The sequence below is a fragment of the Morus notabilis genome, unplaced genomic scaffold, assembly GCF_000414095.1.
Source record: "Morus notabilis unplaced genomic scaffold, ASM41409v2 Scaffold1218, whole genome shotgun sequence".
Classification (NCBI taxonomy): Eukaryota; Viridiplantae; Streptophyta; class Magnoliopsida; order Rosales; family Moraceae; genus Morus; species Morus notabilis.
In genome coordinates this window covers 33,014-50,897 of record NW_010358454.1, presented here as the reverse complement: position 1 = coordinate 50,897, position 17,884 = coordinate 33,014, and the positions used below count along the sequence as shown (strand labels likewise).

General features: G+C 34.3%; 3 protein-coding genes across 5 annotated transcripts; 1 reads left to right on the top strand and 2 right to left on the bottom strand.

The window, feature by feature from the left end:
- The first annotated feature begins 337 nt into the window (after positions 1–337).
- LOC21385257 (cytochrome b5) lies at positions 338–2,475 on the top strand. 2 transcript variants are annotated; one of them, XM_010092593.2, is made up of 5 exons: positions 338–415; positions 584–677; positions 1,788–1,854; positions 1,960–2,260; positions 2,300–2,475. In XM_010092593.2, the coding sequence occupies exons 2-4, from the start codon at positions 591–593 to the stop codon at positions 2,211–2,213; spliced, it is 408 nt and encodes a 135-aa protein (XP_010090895.1). In that variant the 5' UTR covers positions 338–415; positions 584–590; the 3' UTR covers positions 2,214–2,260; positions 2,300–2,475. The 2 variants fall into 2 exon arrangements, with proteins under 2 accessions (XP_010090895.1, XP_024017777.1); XM_024162009.1 differs by having other exon boundaries at positions 1,960–2,475.
- A 3,035-nt stretch (positions 2,476–5,510) lies between these two features.
- On the bottom strand, positions 5,511–10,556 carry LOC21385256 (GTPase-activating protein GYP7). 2 transcript variants are annotated; one of them, XM_010092592.2, is made up of 6 exons: positions 10,208–10,556; positions 9,898–10,050; positions 8,684–8,819; positions 8,545–8,594; positions 7,322–7,375; positions 5,511–7,188 (listed from the first exon to the last, which is right to left on the bottom strand). In XM_010092592.2, the coding sequence occupies exons 1-6, from the start codon at positions 10,366–10,368 to the stop codon at positions 5,943–5,945; spliced, it is 1,800 nt and encodes a 599-aa protein (XP_010090894.2). In that variant the 5' UTR covers positions 10,369–10,556; the 3' UTR covers positions 5,511–5,942. The 2 variants fall into 2 exon arrangements, with proteins under 2 accessions (XP_010090894.2, XP_024017776.1); XM_024162008.1 differs by lacking the exon at positions 9,898–10,050 and having other exon boundaries at positions 10,208–10,555.
- A 3,761-nt stretch (positions 10,557–14,317) lies between these two features.
- On the bottom strand, positions 14,318–16,866 carry LOC21385254 (probable 6-phosphogluconolactonase 4, chloroplastic). The gene is made up of 3 exons (XM_010092590.2): positions 16,361–16,866; positions 15,725–15,860; positions 14,318–15,004 (listed from the first exon to the last, which is right to left on the bottom strand). The coding sequence occupies exons 1-3, from the start codon at positions 16,729–16,731 to the stop codon at positions 14,540–14,542; spliced, it is 972 nt and encodes a 323-aa protein (XP_010090892.1). The 5' UTR covers positions 16,732–16,866; the 3' UTR covers positions 14,318–14,539.
- Between the last annotated feature and the right edge of the window lie 1,018 nt (positions 16,867–17,884).

The following is a 17,884-nucleotide window of genomic DNA, read 5'->3' as shown; positions in this document are numbered from 1 at the left end:
TTTTTAAAAGTGTTAGGTGGAATGGAACGTGGAAACGCAAACTTATGTGACGTTTGGTAAGGAGATTCGTACCCTGATTTGAATCATGATTCATGATTCGTTATAGTATTTTATTTCATAAAAAATACACATAAATCAAAAATAATTCTAATATCATTATTCTAATTCATGAACCAAACGTTTCCTTATAGCAAAATAAAGTTTTGAGACAAAAGTACCCTCAAGAAAACACGTTTCTTTCGCTCAGAAGCAGGCAGTGATTTCCTCAAAAGGGTATTTTTGCAATAAGGCAAGATCCAAGAAAAACATAACATTTATATATATAATCGCCACTCAAGAGAAGACAGTGACAGGGTTTGACAAGAGAGCCGTTCATCGTACGAAGCCTTCTTCTCTTCTCTAGTTCGTATCGAAGGTAAATAACTCTTCTTTCTGATCTCAATTGCAAATCCCTTATTCGTTTTACATGATTTTTTGAGGGATTTTCTGTTTCGAATTTCATAGGTCTTCTAATAACTGTTTTTTTTTTTTTTTTGTTCGGAGATTTGTGATTGATATATTCAACTTGTTTGTGTGTTTTCAGTGAAAAAATGGCTTCAGATTCAAAGGTTCACGTTTTTGAAGAAGTGGCGAAGCACAACAAGACCAAGGATTGTTGGCTTATTATCTCTGGAAAGGTTAGATCTTTCTCGATTTTGTTTTCTTGGAAGAGGATTTTGTTTTTTGTTTTTTGAGATTCAATTTCTTTCTCAATTACTTTTTTTTGGAAGGTATGTGTGTGTGTGTGTGTGTGTGTTTGTGAGATTCAATTTCTAGATTGATTGTTTATGTTTCGTTTTGATTGCTGAGAAAAAGTGAAAATACACAGGGTGCGTTTGGTTTCGTTTCTAAAACGTTTTTTAAGGAGGAAAAAATGAAATTAAAAATGAAACAGCATTTGTTTAGAAAATGTTTTGAAAACAAAAATGAAAATAAAAACAGTAAAAATAATTTTTTTAAGAAATTTAGAAAACTTAAAAATTATTTTTACTGTTTTTATTAATAATATTCTAATATATTAATTAATAATTATAATTAAACACGATTTAATTCTTTTATCATATTCAAAATAATTTTATAAAAAATTAACCAAACGTAATTTTAAAATCGTTTTCAGAATAATTTTTAAAACAATTTTATTTTTATTTTTTATTGAAAATAAAATTATTTTAAAATTAATTCCAAACGCATTCAAAATTTTTAGCTCTTTTTTTTCCAATTTATAAGAGTTGGGCAAACTCTCTTTTTAGATTGAAGAAACTGCTGATACTAATTAAAAATCTAGAATAAAAAAACTGAAAATACCAAAGGCACTCGTCTCGTATTAAAACCTAAAAAACTGAAAATTTCTAATAAACCAAGGCACTCGTCCCATATTAAAACTATGAAAGGTTGATTGAATTTTCTTTTAATTTGGAGGAAAAATGATTTGCTCGCAATAGAATTTTAAAAAATAAAATAAAACTCTACCTTTTAGATTTTATCTCAACTTTTCCTTTTATGTTTTGAGGCCTCGTGTTCTCTTTACTTCATGTCAAATTGAATCTTTTTGGCACTGGGTTTCACTTGGATTTGTATCGCTTGAACAAATAGAATTTAATCAAAATTGAGCTCTGCGATTTTATATAAACTTTTCTCTTTTATGTTTCAAGCAAATGCCTTATGTTCTCTCACTCTTTTATCTCAAATTGAATATTTTTGGTATCGAGTTTTGGTGCAATTTTAAAAGGCTAATTTCTATTATTCAGGTGTATGATGTAACTACGTTTATGGATGATCATCCCGGAGGTGACGAAGTGCTGCTTTCCGCTACCGGTACCTCATTCATATTGCTTTGCTTGTATGGCTTTCAAGAACATTATTAAGAACCTTGGATGAAGACCCAATTTGGGGTTGATCTTGTTTGGGAATGTTTTGCAGGGAAAGATGCAACTAATGACTTTGAAGATGTGGGTCACAGTGACTCGGCCAGAGATATGATGAAGAAGTACTACATTGGCGAGATCGATTCGTCAACAGTTCCTCTAAAGCGGACTTACATTCCGCCGCAGCAAGCTCCGTATAACCCCGATAAGACGCCCGAATTCGTCATCAAGATTTTGCAGTTCTTAGTTCCCCTCCTAATCTTGGGTTTAGCCTTTGCTGTCCGGCACTTTACCAAGAAAGATGATTAGTCCAAAAACTGTCTACAAAAGGGCTAGTCTTTTTAAGTCTGGCAATTTCTTTGTTGTTACTTTCTATTTGTGCTTATTTGACCCTCTCATTGTGGGGAGTCCCTCAGAGTCTGTTAGTTTTTGTGCTTTTTTGTCCTTGTTTTATGGTGCTGATTGTGACTGCTCAAATTTTATGGACTGATAAGCAGAAGTACGCTCTGTTCCATTGTTCCCTCTCATAGTCTTTTCTTAATTTGGCGCAATTTATTGCAGCAGTTTCAAATCTTGGGTTGTTTAATTGTTAAATTCATGTCATGATTTAAATTATAATTTTATTATAATATTTTTTCTCATAAAAAATCTCAATTTAAATTCATGAATTAAATGTCCACGCATTTTTACACACACAACTCATTTATATGATTATATATCTACTTTGCTTATAAAGAGACTATAATTAACTTTTTTGAGCTCTTTTCCAAAGTGGTAAAAAAAAAATAATAATAAAATAAAAGACGTGTTATTGTTTTGATGGAGCAGTGGAAGTTTATGATTGTACCAACTCCCATACACGTTCTGTAATTTCAGATGCCGTCCCGTTATAAGCCACGAAATTATTTGTGGACGGCAAAGTTTGGTTGTATTTTCTTGTCCTAAAAAGCATGACAAAAAAAATTATGATCTCATTTACTTTACAGATTGAATTTTTAATTTGAGTTGAGATGTGATATTTTTTAAAATTTTTTACTGTAATAAAAAAAATTAAATATGACATTTTTTAAGAACTTTTTACTGTAAAAATTTAAAACTAAAAACTTAAATAAGTGAAATGAACGAGGTCACATCCTTTATTTTCCAATAATTCTTCGAATCCCAAAAGGCTTTCGTTACCTTTTCAGCTTTTACAATCACCCAAAAGTCATGAAAAAAAAAATCTTTATTTTTTACTATTTAAATTCAAGTCAACTGAAAAAGGGGGGGAAAAAAACCTAATAAACCACCGGCAGGGCAAGTATTTGCACCAGTTTATTCACGGTAAAATCGAATGGGGCAATTTATTTGTAATAATTCAATATAAAGTAGAGCAAAGCAAATATGATTATATGAATTGTTAAATTTTCATTTCAACCCCCACATTTCCTTTTAATTTAATATAATTGTGATGTGATTTAATAGTTCAAACTAATTTTTAATGGCTAGTTTTTTCCCGGGCATTTAGCCACTCAAATTACTTAAATATTAGTGATAAAATTATTTTAGTATCTTATATTATAGTAAAACATCCTATTAATATTCTGTATTTTTTATAATATTAGAAGATATTTTTAAGTTTTAAAAATAGTTTTTTAGTATCCTAAAATCGTTTTTTGAGACATAAAAAGTCCATATGACTTATCTATTAAATTAGTTAAAATTTAATTATAAAAAATATGTTTTAAAAAACAATTTTTGAGGGGTAAAAATATTTTTTTAAGATAAATATTTTTTAAGCATTTAAACTAACCTAAAGATCCTTCAAAAAAAAAAAAAAAAAGAAGAGAGAGAGAGAAAATCTGGCTTGCCAACCATGGCCCCTGCTTGCCGTCCCCGTTCATCCCCTCCCCCAAACACTCATTTCAGGGCCAAATCGGGAGAAAGTTCACGATAGTTCCAGGGTTTTGTAATCGGATTTTTTCATTTCAGAGGCTAAAGAAAATGGCGACCACGAATCCTTCTGATTACTTGGGAACGACGGAAAGGAGGACCGAAGCCTTAGTTTTTAAAGATTGGTAATAAGAAATCCATGTGGGTTGACAAGAAAAGGATAATCTAGTGGAAATAGTGACAATGTAATTCTGTGAAGTTCAAAATCCAAAGTATAAACCTCAAGGAGATGAGAGACAACGATGAGGTTTAGTCCGCAACCATGGAGAATGGCGGAAGGGGAAGGCGAAGGGAGCTTTTCTCAGGAAACAAAAATTGTGTTCCTTTTTCTTTTTTTGACATTATCCATACGTCAATATATTTTTAATTAAATTTTTTATCCATTAAATTTATATAAAAATATGTTAAAGTTAAGTTCACCGCATACTAAAAAATCTCTTTCTTTAAAAGAAATAAAACTTATTCTATTTTTAAAACATTTTTTAAAATTAAATTTTAATTATTTTAATAAAAGTGTAGTTTAGGACATCATTCATTTCACCGATTTGAATTTAAAATTTAAATTTTGTTATAGTAAAAAACTCTAAAAAACAGTCACAATTAATTTTTTTACTATAATAAAAAGCTCTCATATAAAGTCACATATCAACTTAAATTAAAATTTTGAATCAACGAATTAAACGGACCTTAGATATCTTATGTACTAAAAAATGTCCTTAAGGTAAAAAAAATGATTTTTAAAAACTTAAAAACACTTATTTAATATTAACAAAAATACAAGATACTAAAAATATATTTTTGTGTAATACTGTAACACAAAATACCAAAATGATTTTATACAAAATCTACTCCTGAATACATTTTAACAATAACAAACTATTAATATTGTAAGGCTTGATCTCATTTACAATGGTGGCTGACTTGGATGAGAAGATGATAAGCTCTCACATAACGTCACATCTTAACTCGAATTAAAAACTCGAATCAGCGAACTAAACGGGCCCTTAATTTGAGTTAAAATGTGTTTACATAAGATTTGAATGGTGATTAATTTGAATTTGTGTTTAGATGTGCACATTTTGAGTTATGATTTGAATTGAAAATATATTTGAGTTTGTATTTACATAGGTCAAAACTTAAATTTATATTTAGATAGTATTTTAATAAAAACTCAATGGTGATAAAAAATTTTAATAAGATATATAGATGGTGATTTATTTGTCTCTTTATAGTTAACACATAAAAAAATCATTTTAATCGGAATTAAAATAAAAAAATTATGATGTTTTTAAGAATAAAAAAAATATTATTCAATAACTTAAATTTGAGTTTAAAAATTCGAGTTGAAAGAGAAACTTAAACTCAGATTTTAACTCCAAACTCAAGTTAAAACTCAAATTAAAACTCAAATTTAAACTCAAATTTTACAAAAGAATATAAACTTAAATAAAATTATAACTTGAATTTAATTTTTTTTTTTGAGTTTAGATACAAATAAACTAAGCTTTTAAATTTTAAAAGTCATAATCATGAACTTGATTTAACCTCATGTCCCAAAAGGGCCATAAGTGTCTGTGATTCAATCTATTAAGATGGGTTGTAAAAAATTGACAGCTCACTTTGAGGCAAAAAAAAAATAAATCATGAAACCAGAGAAAATGTCAGATGATCTTGAAATTTGAATTAATCCATCCATCCATTCATTCATTCCGCGTCCTGAATATATTCAATTCTCTAGGACTTTTTTTCACTGATAAAGTAGGAAACAAGAATCTAGGGATAAATATAAAGCCAAGTAATTGATGGCTTTTCTCCATCCCAAATGGGTAGGCTAGTTGGTAAAACGAACCTCTACTGCCCGCGGCAATTCAGTGTTTGTTCAAGGGAGATCGTGTATACAAGAAGAAAAGCAGTGGAATAAAAAATCCAAAACACATTTGGACATTTTACCTCCCCTCAATGTTTGCCGCCACTGCTGAAATCTGTCCCGGCCACGCCTTTGGAGAGTGCTTATACTCAGGCCCCCTCGATAACGAAATCCCCGCGTAGAACCAGCAGAGCACAAGAAAGAACAAAGTTTGGAAATTAGCCAACAAAAATATGCAGTTATGAGAAAGATGTTTCTATCTTGTCATGGAGGGTCACCACCAAGTCATGAGCATCATCTAGGAGCTTCCACATATCGAGATGCCCAGACATGCTATTGCACTCCCTCAAGATCTCATCCATGCTGCTGTACTTCTCTATTATCAGTTTCCTTTTCTGCAACACTGAAGCTGCAATCGCGTAGAGTAACAAGTCTTCTGTTGGCGGGGCTCGTTGCCGTATCCTGCTCCAGGCAGATTTTCCAATTCCTGCCCTTATGGCTGCCTGATCAGCCCACATCACCTCCCAGAGGCATAATGTCTGCTCAAATGTCAATTCTCTCCTAAACAGCACCACCACCATCCTATAGACAAAAAAGCAATCCTCTGCCTGGAGTTTCTCCAAGTGACGGTAAAGGTGGGAGTCCTTGCTTTTAATAATTTTAGAAACAATATTCAGCTGCCTTCGTATTCCAACCTCATCGAGCCTGAAATTATGCCGGGCCTTCTTCATGAAACCCACGAAACACCAGAACGCCTCATGATCCTCGGTCATCACAGTAATTATAGGAGAAAGTAGATCACTCATTCCCTGGCAGTAACCAATTTCTGGGTCATATAGCGCATATGCTTCAAGAATTGCAACAAGTCGAGCAGCATGGACAATCCTGCAGGGCTCCAGGTGATCATAATCCTTCAAGCCAACAGCTTCAGCAGAGCAACGTGCACTATCCTCTGATACACTAGCTTGCGTTGGGGAATAAGGAATCCATTCTGAATTAGCACGTATTGCATCAAGGCGAATGATCCGCTGCCATGTTGTGAAATCTTCAACTGTGGGAAGTTTTGATTGGCCGCCTTCTATGGAAGGAGAATCATCCTTGGGGGTCATGCCAGGATCAACATCTTCCCTACTCTCAGATGAGGGAAAAGTTTGAGTCACTTCAGCGTCTTCAGAGGACTCTGAGTCAGATGAGTCAGTGTTTAGTGTAGAGGAATCAGCATTAGTGATTCTCCTCGAGCTATCATCACCATCCAACAAGGTACTGGATGGATCTCCTGAGTATTCAACGTCTGGGCTCCTTTCCTCACTAGAAAGAGACTCTCGGGCACTAACCACGTCTTCGGAGCTGGGAGAATCCATCTCATGGATAAAACCTCTGGTGTCTCCATCGTAACTGATTCCATCAATTTCATTCAACTTAAAGCTCTCATTGGTGCGTTTTATAAGCCGACGACATTGTCTGCGGAGTTTCTCATATTCCTTTCTGCACATATTGCCAAAACAAATGGCGTTTAGAAAAGACCCTTCGAGTATATTAAGAGAAAAACTTCATGAGGAAAAAGCTTGCATGTTGGAAACATAAATCCAAGATTCCTGAATAAACTTGAAATAAGTACCTTTTCTGAGTTCTTATTAGATCTCTTTCTTCCTTGGAACTGTTTAAATCGTAACTGTAAAGATTAAGACATCAAACAGTCAACTTAGAGAAGCATTGCTTCGTCATTCTCAAAGGACAACATACACATAGAAGCACCCACATTTAAGTGCATGCACAAAATGATAATCACAGTATGAGACAAACGAGTATCAAAAGACAACATAGAGAGTATAACATCAAAAAGTCAACTTAGAGAAGTATTACTTCGCCATTCTCAAAAGACAACATACACATCTAAGCACTCACATTTAAGTGCATGTACAAAATGATAAGCACATTATGAGACAAACGGGTATCAAACAAATTCAATTCTTGTCATTCAAATGTATGTGGCCAATGCTGATGTCTCATAATCTTATTTTGAAAGGGAAAGAACGGGAAAGAACAGGATAAGACTTAACTAAACGTAGGCACCTAGAATTCAAACCATCAAAACTAATAAATTTCAGCCGAAAAAGGACTGAAAATGAGGGAAAAGAGAAGAAACGAATGACGATACCACTAGGAAATGAAAAACAAAAAATTCAGAAAGAGAAAAAGGAAAATAAATTAATAAAATAAAATCAAGCTAGGGGCAAATCAATAACTTGAATGTGTCCTTGACGACATCTGTTGGTTATGTTTAAAAAAAGGAATATCCAACAAACTATAGAACATGAAACGCTAAAACTGTCACTAGTCCAATTACACATTGTTCATGCCGCATGGAAGAAAAGAGTATTCAAATCCTCCCCACATTTTGGTATCAAACAAACCACCCATTACTACAATCAATTAACAGATTAGATGTCTTTCTGATATGGGAGATTTAAGCATAAGTAGTCCTTTCTTATATTTTCGTATGTCATTTATTTTAGCTTAGCTTAGTTTTGTTATTAGTATGCCGTTTATCTTAGTTGTCATTTTACTATTGTTTTCTATGTGAGCTATACATAACTATATTACCTAATGTAAAGGGAGACTTAAATTTTTTGAGAATTGAATACTAGAGTTGTTTTCTCCCCAAATTGGGGATTTTCCCCTGGTGGGGTTCTATTAGGTAGATTTGGGATTTCATGTCCCGTCTTTCGTCTAGGTTAGGCCAGTAAAATTCCGTTCTATCCATTCCGCTGCATCACTGTCTGAGGGAAGAAAAAAGAATATAGGAAAATAGTATTCATAGAAAAGGGTTAGCATGCTTACACTCCAAGAAGGAATGGCCAAACCTCAGCCCTAATACTCGGATCAACACCCTGCAATTAAAATTTCAACACAGAATATAGGTGAAAATGTTTGAGATCTTTATAGAAGAAAGTATATTTGCATTGTGGCAGTAACTCACTCCACTGCGAACTTTTTTCAAGAACTTCACTCCGCCACCACGTAATTTCCCATCTGGTGTAAACAAACTTCTCCATTGCCGAGGTAAAAGGGCATGTTTTCTTTTCCTGCGCGACCACGATGATTTAAGACGTCCCCTGAAACAAAAGAGCACCAAAAGTTATGGAAAATTTTGAAGAACACGGAGGTATAGAATGTATAGCTAAACAATCAGCTAGCAATCGCAAAACAACCATTAAGGAAAAAAGCTTAAACCGATGAGTGTCGATATATGGAAACCAGATTAAACAAGCCAGATTCCCTTCAAATCTCAATAAGTTAAATATTTCATACAAAAGATATTTTGGAAAGAGCAGCATGTACATTATCCCATTTAAATTATTTCCTTTTCTTGACAAATTCACATTAAGAAAGATACGCATCCAAGTCAAACATGCGCAAACCGCACCGTTACAACAAAAATCGTATCCAGATATAGTTTTATTCAAAATATACTTAATCTGAACAATTATGAGTTAATTTGGTCGCTCTTCTAAAGTTCAAATTAGGTGTTCCAAGCACTCAATAATCACCATACAGGTTCAGTTCCCACTCAGCAAAGTTTTTCTTTTATCATCAGAGACCCACGATTATCAATTGTTTGTTTTAGCTATAACTTCTAAGTCCTCCTAAGCTTGCCCAAGAGACAAATGGCCAGTAAAATATATCTTAAACCCGTAATTCGAGAAGATATAGAGATTTGCAACACAAATCATGAATCTACAACTACAAAAAAAAAAACTCAGGGAAATAAAAAAAGACTGAAGTTTGATATATAATCATCTAACAGTCCAAGTCACCCATTGTTCCCATACCAGTGGAGAGAAATCTGTTCTAAATTTGACAAAATGACTACCAAAAACCGTTCAAATCTAACAAATCAACAACTTTTCCACCTAAATTTACGTCTATGGCAAGTCAAAGGCAGGACCGAAAGATGTGAGTGAAGTGGAAGAACCCACAGGAAATGAATTTGATGAAAGCGAAAACGAAAATCAGAATGGGGGAAAACCCAGTAAAACAAGTGGATTGAACTGCAATTCGTAGGGGAGGTAAGACTAAGTTCACTCTGAGATCGAGATCTGAGTCCAAACTACTGAAACAAAGAAAAATCAGTGAAATCACAGTTAAAATTGATTCAAGGAGGAGAGAGAAAAAAGAGAGAGAGAGACTCACCGATCAGAGTGGGAACAATAAGCTGGAGAAGAAGAAGTGACAACAAATAGAACCGAACGCAAATGAATCCACGACGATGAAGATGACGATGACGACGACGACGACGAAGAAGGAGAGGGATTTGAAGACGAAGTGTGGCTTCGTCGAAGAGCTTTCATCTATGAGTACAACAAAAAAAGGAAGGAAAAAAAAACCAAAAAAATCGGAATTGGTGGTTGGAAGGTTTTGCTCCTGCTCTAGGGTTCCGACGAGCTCAAAGATTATCTTTTTGAAGGGCTTGCGTAGTTTTCGTTTTTCATTTTCGTTTTACCTACTGGCCGTGTAGAACATAGCGACGACCACCGCGAAGCCCGCCAAGGCCGTGACGGCGACGGCGACGGCGACGTTGGAAGGCGGCGCCACCCTGACCCAGAGACCTCCCCCGCCACCGCCGCCGGAGATGTTGGTGTCGTCGATGCCGGAGATGAACATGGAGAGAGGAAGCGGTTGGAATTACCGGAATACCCCTCCAGTGGTCTTTGGTCTGTCCGGTTTCTGCCTTTCTGAATTTTCGTCTAGTCTAGGCAAACCCAAAAAATAAGTCTAAAGAGCCAACTGCTTTAGAGAGAGAAAGAGAGAGAGAGGAGAGAGAGTCTTTTTCTTTGTCTCTCTCTACAGCTTATAAAGAACGACAGTATCTTATATTTCTTGCCCTAGAAATCTCAAAATTGCAAACTAGACCACGCCCAAAGAAGAGATTTTTTATGCTTTTATTTACTTGAGTGGACAAAATGACCCATTTGAGAACACCCTTCAAAAATTTTATTTTTTTCATTTTTTATTTTCATGAAATAAAATTCAAGCAGAAGAAAACAAAAATGCTTTTTTTTTTCTTCTCTGGGAAGAAGAAAACAAAAATGCTTACCTGAAGGAATCGTTCTTTGATATTTTGAAGAGCAACACATAATTGACGGATTGAATTTTCATCTTCAATATAAAATAGAAAATAATTGACGAGATGGTTTCTCCGAATTCGTTGATTTTTTCTTATTTATATTTAATAATTGGGGCGTGTGTAGTTACTTTCATATTTATGGATGTATATATGTGGAGACATCTTACTTGGGATAGAAATGTGAGTGTTGGAGAAGCTTCTAGACATCTCGTTGAGTTTAATGTGTTCTTGTCTTGGTAAGTTTTTATTTGGGTGTGATTGGGATTGAATAACTTTCCATTTGTGTAAAATTTCAAATCTACGGATTTTATGCATGAAATTGATAAAACAAATCAGGGCATCGTTCGTTTCGCTGATTTGAGTTTTCAGTTTTAGATTTTTATAGTAAAAAACTCTTAGAAAATATCACATCTAACTTTTTCTACTACAGTGAAAAGCTCTCTGAAAATGTCACATCTCAACTTGAATTGAAAACTCGAATCTGCGAAATGAATGAGGCAATATCTATGTCATTTTTAACTTCCAAAACATTTCGAATTACTAATTCAGATGTAAGAGGAGAACTGAGGTAGAACAAGAAAGTAGAAATCCTTGAGGGTACTCTTGTCCATTTAGGTAGCCCTAATTTTGGGTTTTGATTTTCAGGGAATTCATAAATAATTTAAATAGTAAATAATGAAATTAGAAAGAGAGAAAAATCCTTCACTAGGTATTTTGTTGAGTGTTAAAACAGAGTGGAAGAATCTATCACAAGGGAATATCCCTGGTTCACTCAGTAGGCCCACCCAATATAGCCACATATCACGGATTTTTCTTTTTTTTTTTCTTTTTTACTTTTTTTTTCTTCCTCCATAAAGGATATTATTTACACCACAACCAACCGTGCTTTTAATATTTCCAGTTTCTTTTTACTTTTTTTTTCTTTTCCTTTTTTTTTTTTCCTAAAGGAATTCTTTTTCTCTTTGGATAATTAAATGGATAACACAAGTATATCCCATTCTTTGTGCAACTAACAAACTCAATTATAGGCATGGGCCGATGAAAAGATTAGGGGCATTGAATTAGAGTTGGTAAGTGCACCAACTCCTAATCCAGGTTTACTAATTATCTTTGCTTATTAGAAATATTAATTTACAAACTCCAACTTTTAATTTAGAAAAGCATTATCTCTTCAATAAATTGAAGGGATTAATTTATTAAGGTACAATTATCCTTAGCATATTTGATAGAATAGTTCATGAGAAATGAAAGGAGGGTCAAAGTTAGTCAAGATGCAACGATTTAGACAAGGCCTAACCAACTCGGCCTAATCCTTTTTTTTTTTTTTTTGGAAGTAACTAATCCAATCTTGATATGCTTAATTAATTAATCATAAAAAAAATTAACATATTTTTGGTGTGACACTTAAACCAATTGTTTCCTATGGGTTCATTTGATTGATCCGCGTTGGGGAGTACTTGTATTGGGGTGCCATCGTTAACTTTTTCTTTTGTTAACTAACAACTACTTTGGTTCTGAGAAAGAAAACGACATCCACAAGTAAAGGTCAACAAAGTCAGGCGCAGAGTTATTGGCCATGGTAAAAGATTGTTGAGAAAAGAAAAAATTAAAAAAAAAAAGAAAAAAAAAAGTGAAATGTACCCAGTGGAGAGTCAGAAAAAAAAAAAAAGAAAAGAAAAAAAAAAAGGAAGGCTCTCGACAAATGCGTGGTTACTTCATTGGATTTTCCTTTTTGCATTACAAAACGATAAAGCAGGTCAAAGGGTAACATGGCATTGTGCTTTAAAATACTACAAAATAAAGGTTTTAACTTTTATTAACATGGGGATGTGTTTAGGATTTTTTTTTTTAATTTATTTTTTCGGGGGCTTGTTTTATTTGTCTATCTTTCTATATTTTTTCTTTGTTTCGTCAATGAAATTCTTGTTCAGAAAAGAAAAAAAAAGAAAAAAAAGAAAACAACATACCAAGATTTGTTTGTTAGGAGAGTGGGAGGGGGAGCAAATAAAAAGAGTGCTTTATCTTTTTAAACATACAAAGGGAGGCAGCTAAAAAACGAGAGTTGAATTTCACGGATATTGCTAGAAAAAATAAAATAAAATAAAATAAAAGAGACCACTATTAGTGCAATAGTTATAGAAAATTCTCTCTCTCTCTTTTTTTTTTTTTTTTTTTTTTTGTGTGGGTTTTGAGGCACTTTATATGATAAATTGCAAAAGGATATAATTCCCTGTGGGGCCAATGTGTTGGCATGCCCTACATCTCCAACTCTCTTTTCATCAACCGGCACAATCATGAAAGAGATTCCAAGGCATAAATGTGACCCCAAAGCTAGCTCTGTCCTCCACAAGACAGTGACAGCACGCCCCAAGGGAAGGGATGTATCTCATGACTCATGCCTCCTCAGAATATCTAATTAGCTTACCAATTACCATGTATATATCTCATTGTATCATCACTCTTTTTTTTTTCTTTTGCTGTTTTTTCCACACAATCATCTTGGACCTTAATCATGCTCAGAAGCACGCAATCAAGTGTAATTATTCCCCCCCACTCTCCTAACAAAATACTAGTTTTGGCATTTTTCATCACGCCAAAAAATTTTCAGGCCCTTCCTTCTTTGTTCTTCCCTTGTGATGCAATTCATTATTGTTTCTTTTGCTTACTCAAAATTGACTGGTTCAATGTTAGAGCGCTTTTTCTAGGGGATCTCTACACCATCACGGTTGATAAAATTGGTTACTTGTCATCCACTTGTTGTTCTATTTTATGCTTCATTAAGCATACCAACGAAGTTGTCGTCATTTGGTGTATCCCTATGTTTTTAAGAACCTTTTACTAATTTCAGAAACTATTTATCTTCAACCATTCTTGAGAATGAGGTCAACTATATGTATATACATATACATATATATATATATATATGTGTATATATGAATTAACAAAAATACCATCCTCTCGGGCTAAGGGTCCACTGCTTAAAGGATGGTCCAAGTTATTATTTGGAAACCCAAATCAATTAATTGAGCAAGACAAACAGCCGAGTGGATGATGGACCGAAAGAGAGGCATTACAACGTTTATGTCATGTGCTGCTCAAGTGGCACTGTGGGGCACTGCTTTTCCAACTTCTTTTTCCCCTGAATATGGTGCTTAAGCGGCAAAGTGTCCCGGTTGATACTAATGCTAACTAATCACGAGGTGGGACAAGAGAAATAAAGTTGATATGTTGTGTCGAAATTGTTTTTAAGCTTTAAGCAGACGAATTTATAGCTACCATTAAGTTGCAGTGAGGAAAACAGATCATGTTGGTTATGAATAAAAACCAGTTCATTCGAAAACCAGTAAAGGTTTGTGAAATCATCCCAACTTATCTACTGGCTAGTGCCATCCCACATAGAGACCGGTCCATCGGAGGAAAGATGCAGATGACAAATCAGATAAAAAGAAGGGGCGAGAGAATGAGAAATCCACCTAAAACTGCATATCATGTCAAGTGATGATTTATTTAAGACCTCAAAGATTTATTTAAGACCTCAAAAGTTACCACCAGAATCAGGAAGATGTCAAAGGCTAACTGTGTGTGTTCTTACCATCAAGATTACAAAGACATAACTACATATAAGATCTATTTGCAAACCACACCACACAAGATAAGTACGGAAGCTAATATATTCTTCTTTCGCATTATTATTGATGTTCTCCCACTCTACAGCTTTGAGGCAGCATTCTTGTCCAGAAACCACTTCAGCTCTCCTGCGGGTGAAACCAATTCCACAGGCAGCGTACCAGAATCTTCACTACTTCCCAAAGCTTTTTGCACAGCGCTTGCTTTACCGGTACCAGTCACGACAAGTGCGATATAAGCAGAAGAGTTTATTACTGGAAATGTGAAAGTGATTCTCTCTGGGGGCGGTTTTGGCGAGTCCTTGATGAAAGTAACCCATTTCTCCTTTTCCTCGACAAGAGGGTGCCCTGGGAATAGGGAGGCTACATGTCCATCTGGGCCCATTCCCAGAAGCATGAGATCAAACTTGGGAAACCCACTAGCTTCCGAGAAATCTACCACACCATTCTTAACCAAATGCTTCAATCCAGTTTCATAATCGTCAGCTGCGCCCTCAGCTGACAGTGCGTCATTGATGGCATAAACATTACCAGGAAGGATTGGTACCTAAGCAAATAAAAATAAAGGTTTACTTGTTTAAATAAGAAGAGAAGTGGTTATGCTTTTTTATGCAAATACTAAATAACTAATTCGAACATCATCAGAGAACCATGATCAGCTTTCAGTAGATATTCTATCAAACGACTACACATGAATTGCCGTTCACCCTCCTAGGGGCCAAGGAATAACCCATATATCTCACTAAAGAAATTCAGAAAAGGTTTGAATCATGAAGCCAAAGATATCGGTATTAACAATCATTCAACTGTCAACAATACTTGGGCTTCGTTTGTTTCGCTCTTTCGATTTAAGAACTTCAGTTAAAAAGTGAATTCCCGTGAGAAAAAACACTGTAGTCGAAAAGTTGAATTTGAATTTGAATTTTTGTGAGAGACAACATTGTAGCAAAAACTTGAGTTGTGATTTGAACTGATGAAGGAAAGGGGCCTTAATCTATCTTATGGACGACGAAAGCTAACTCTACTTCAAGCAAAACAAAATAAGTTCATCGCAGTGTGAAAACACTCAACTCAAACTAGCCCATATTAGTCACAAATTCAACTCCACAGAACATGTTCGGGTAATATTATATCTCATGCCTACTATGATTCCTTTTCTTATCTCCTTTCCTTTCTTTCATCAATTTTGAAAACTTGCGACCACAACATAATTCAAGAACATAAAAGCCAGACCAATATGGAATCATAGATTTTCCAACAAAGGTACCTTAGAAAGAAAACCATCGTAAGCGAGTTTATAGTTACTGTCTGCGTGATCCTTTGGCACAACTCTCTCATCCACCCAAAAGACATGCCACTTTGACCAGTCCACGGAATCAAGATACGGCGGTTCCGCTAATTTCCTGAGAAGGGGATAACAAACATTTTCTTTATACATAGTCAATATGGTTTGGCCTCGCATTATTTTAATTTCACGCTAAAGCAAATAGCAAATCTTGTCCCAAAGAAACGACTTCTGCTTTATTTGCCGATCAATATCGAACAATAAAATCAAAGACCAAAATACTGAATTTGACAAACCTAGACAACCAAAAAAAAAAAAAAAACATCTTTCCTACTTGGTGTGTACTATATATCAGTTTATAAACCAGCCTTTCTCTCACTTCCTTTCCAAACCCAAACAGAACATAAGAGTCCTAAAATCCATTAAAAAAAATATTAACTTTACATCTCATTTTCCTTCATCTTCGTCAAAAAGTCGTAAATTCTAAGCTAAACAAGCCAGATTATCAGGGATATACAAAGCTAGAGTAGTGAAAAACGCAGAAATCGGAATCAAAGAATCAAAATCAAAGCGTGTCCTGTAAGGAGAAGGGAAATTGAGGATTAGTTAATTATTCACCTGAGGTAATCGATGAGAGATCCGCCGGACAAAACAACGGTGAAAGCGCCTCTCTCTTTAGTAAACTTGTCGGAGAGATCGGCGGTGTACTTGGCCAAATCCGCCGCCAGATCATCCTTGGTATCGAACACCTGAACCTTCTTCTCCGCAGCCATCCGAGCCGCCGCCGACGCCGACGACGACACCGCTCTGCAACAGAGTTTCTCTCTCCTCGATGCGGTGAAGAGAGAGAGAATGGGTCTCGAAGGAGGAGAGAGTAGTAGTGATGGTGAGGAAGATAATGGGGTGGCGTGGAGAGTGGGCGAATATTCGGAGGAGACGAATCGGAGACGAGAAGTGGAGAAGAGGAATGAGAGTGAAAGGAAAGCCATGCGCTGTGGCGCAAGGCTGGGTTTTTATTCGAGTTTGAGTTTAGTTGGCGAGTGTTTGGTGTGGTGTCGACTTTCAGAAGTGACCGGTGACGAGGGCCTTCAGTTTGGGTGGCACCAAGGTGGGCCTTTGGCCTAGTGACTTGGCGTTACGACCGACGAGGGGCGGCTATCTTAACGACACGTTTAGGTTTCAAATGGGTACTCAATACCACTTCATTTCATAGCCCTCGTTTAATTCACGAATTTAAATTTTTAATACGAATTGAGATATAATTTTATATAAAAAATTATATATGATTTTTTATGAAAATTTTTAAGTGTAATAAAATTAGAATTAAAAACTCAAATTAGTAAAATAAATGAATAAATAATGTCTATTTATTTTATTTTGTTAATATAGCATAAATTAAATTTCTCTTGTCGGACTATACTAAAAAATAAGTATAAGACTATCAAAAGATTATTTTCATAAATACTCTTCAATCTATGTATTTTGTTTTAAAATGCTGCTTAATTTTTTAAAACAGTTTAAAATATCCTTTAATATATAAAAAATATGTCAAATTATCTCTTCTATCTACATCTGTGTATAATGTCTTTAGTTTAATTAAAATTTAATATCTTTAGTTTAATTTATAATAGCACGCCATTTTTGCAATTTTGTTATGGTTATAGACGGAAGTGGACATAAGGTGATTTTGTTGAGAAAAATGTCTTAAAAACATGAAATTAATAATATATATATTATTTATTTAATAAATTAGTTTATTCATTATTTTATGTGCATATATTATTGAATATTTATAAAATACTACCAAAAACTTCATAATTATTTATGTGACTTTAAATATTGTTATATAAACATTATATGCGAGAGGATAATATTTAAGGATAATAATCAAAACGATATTTGTAATGAATTTAATTAAAACATTATTAACACATGTCATTCTTATTTAAAATATAATGGTGTAATCTGCACTGTTAATATGACAAAATATTGAATAAGCGTATTACGTATAATGAGATTATATGAAATCGGAACACAGACACAATATGAATTTGTGATAATTTTTGTTAAGTATAGAAATTCTAATTGAGTCTGCCGATAGTCCTATTTATGGATTTTTGTCATTTGATTTACTCGGTACGG

Coding starts and splice junctions, on each gene's coding strand:
- LOC21385257 (XM_010092593.2), top strand. CDS start 591: ATGGCTTCAGATTCAAAGGTTCACGTTTTTGAAGAAGTGGCGAAGCAC. Junction 678..1,787: donor GGCTTATTATCTCTGGAAAG/GTTAGATCTTTC, acceptor TCTATTATTCAG/GTGTATGATGTAACTACGTT. Junction 1,855..1,959: donor AGTGCTGCTTTCCGCTACCG/GTACCTCATTCA, acceptor AATGTTTTGCAG/GGAAAGATGCAACTAATGAC.
- LOC21385256 (XM_010092592.2), bottom strand. CDS start 10,368: ATGTTCATCTCCGGCATCGACGACACCAACATCTCCGGCGGCGGTGGC. Junction 10,051..10,207: donor ATGTTCTACACGGCCAGTAG/GTAAAACGAAAA, acceptor CTCATAGATGAA/AGCTCTTCGACGAAGCCACA. Junction 7,189..7,321: donor CTAATAAGAACTCAGAAAAG/GTACTTATTTCA, acceptor CAATATGTGCAG/AAAGGAATATGAGAAACTCC.
- LOC21385254 (XM_010092590.2), bottom strand. CDS start 16,731: ATGGCTTTCCTTTCACTCTCATTCCTCTTCTCCACTTCTCGTCTCCGA. Junction 15,861..16,360: donor TCTCTCATCGATTACCTCAG/GTGAATAATTAA, acceptor TCCCCTTCTCAG/GAAATTAGCGGAACCGCCGT. Junction 15,005..15,724: donor ACGATGGTTTTCTTTCTAAG/GTACCTTTGTTG, acceptor TTATTTGCTTAG/GTACCAATCCTTCCTGGTAA.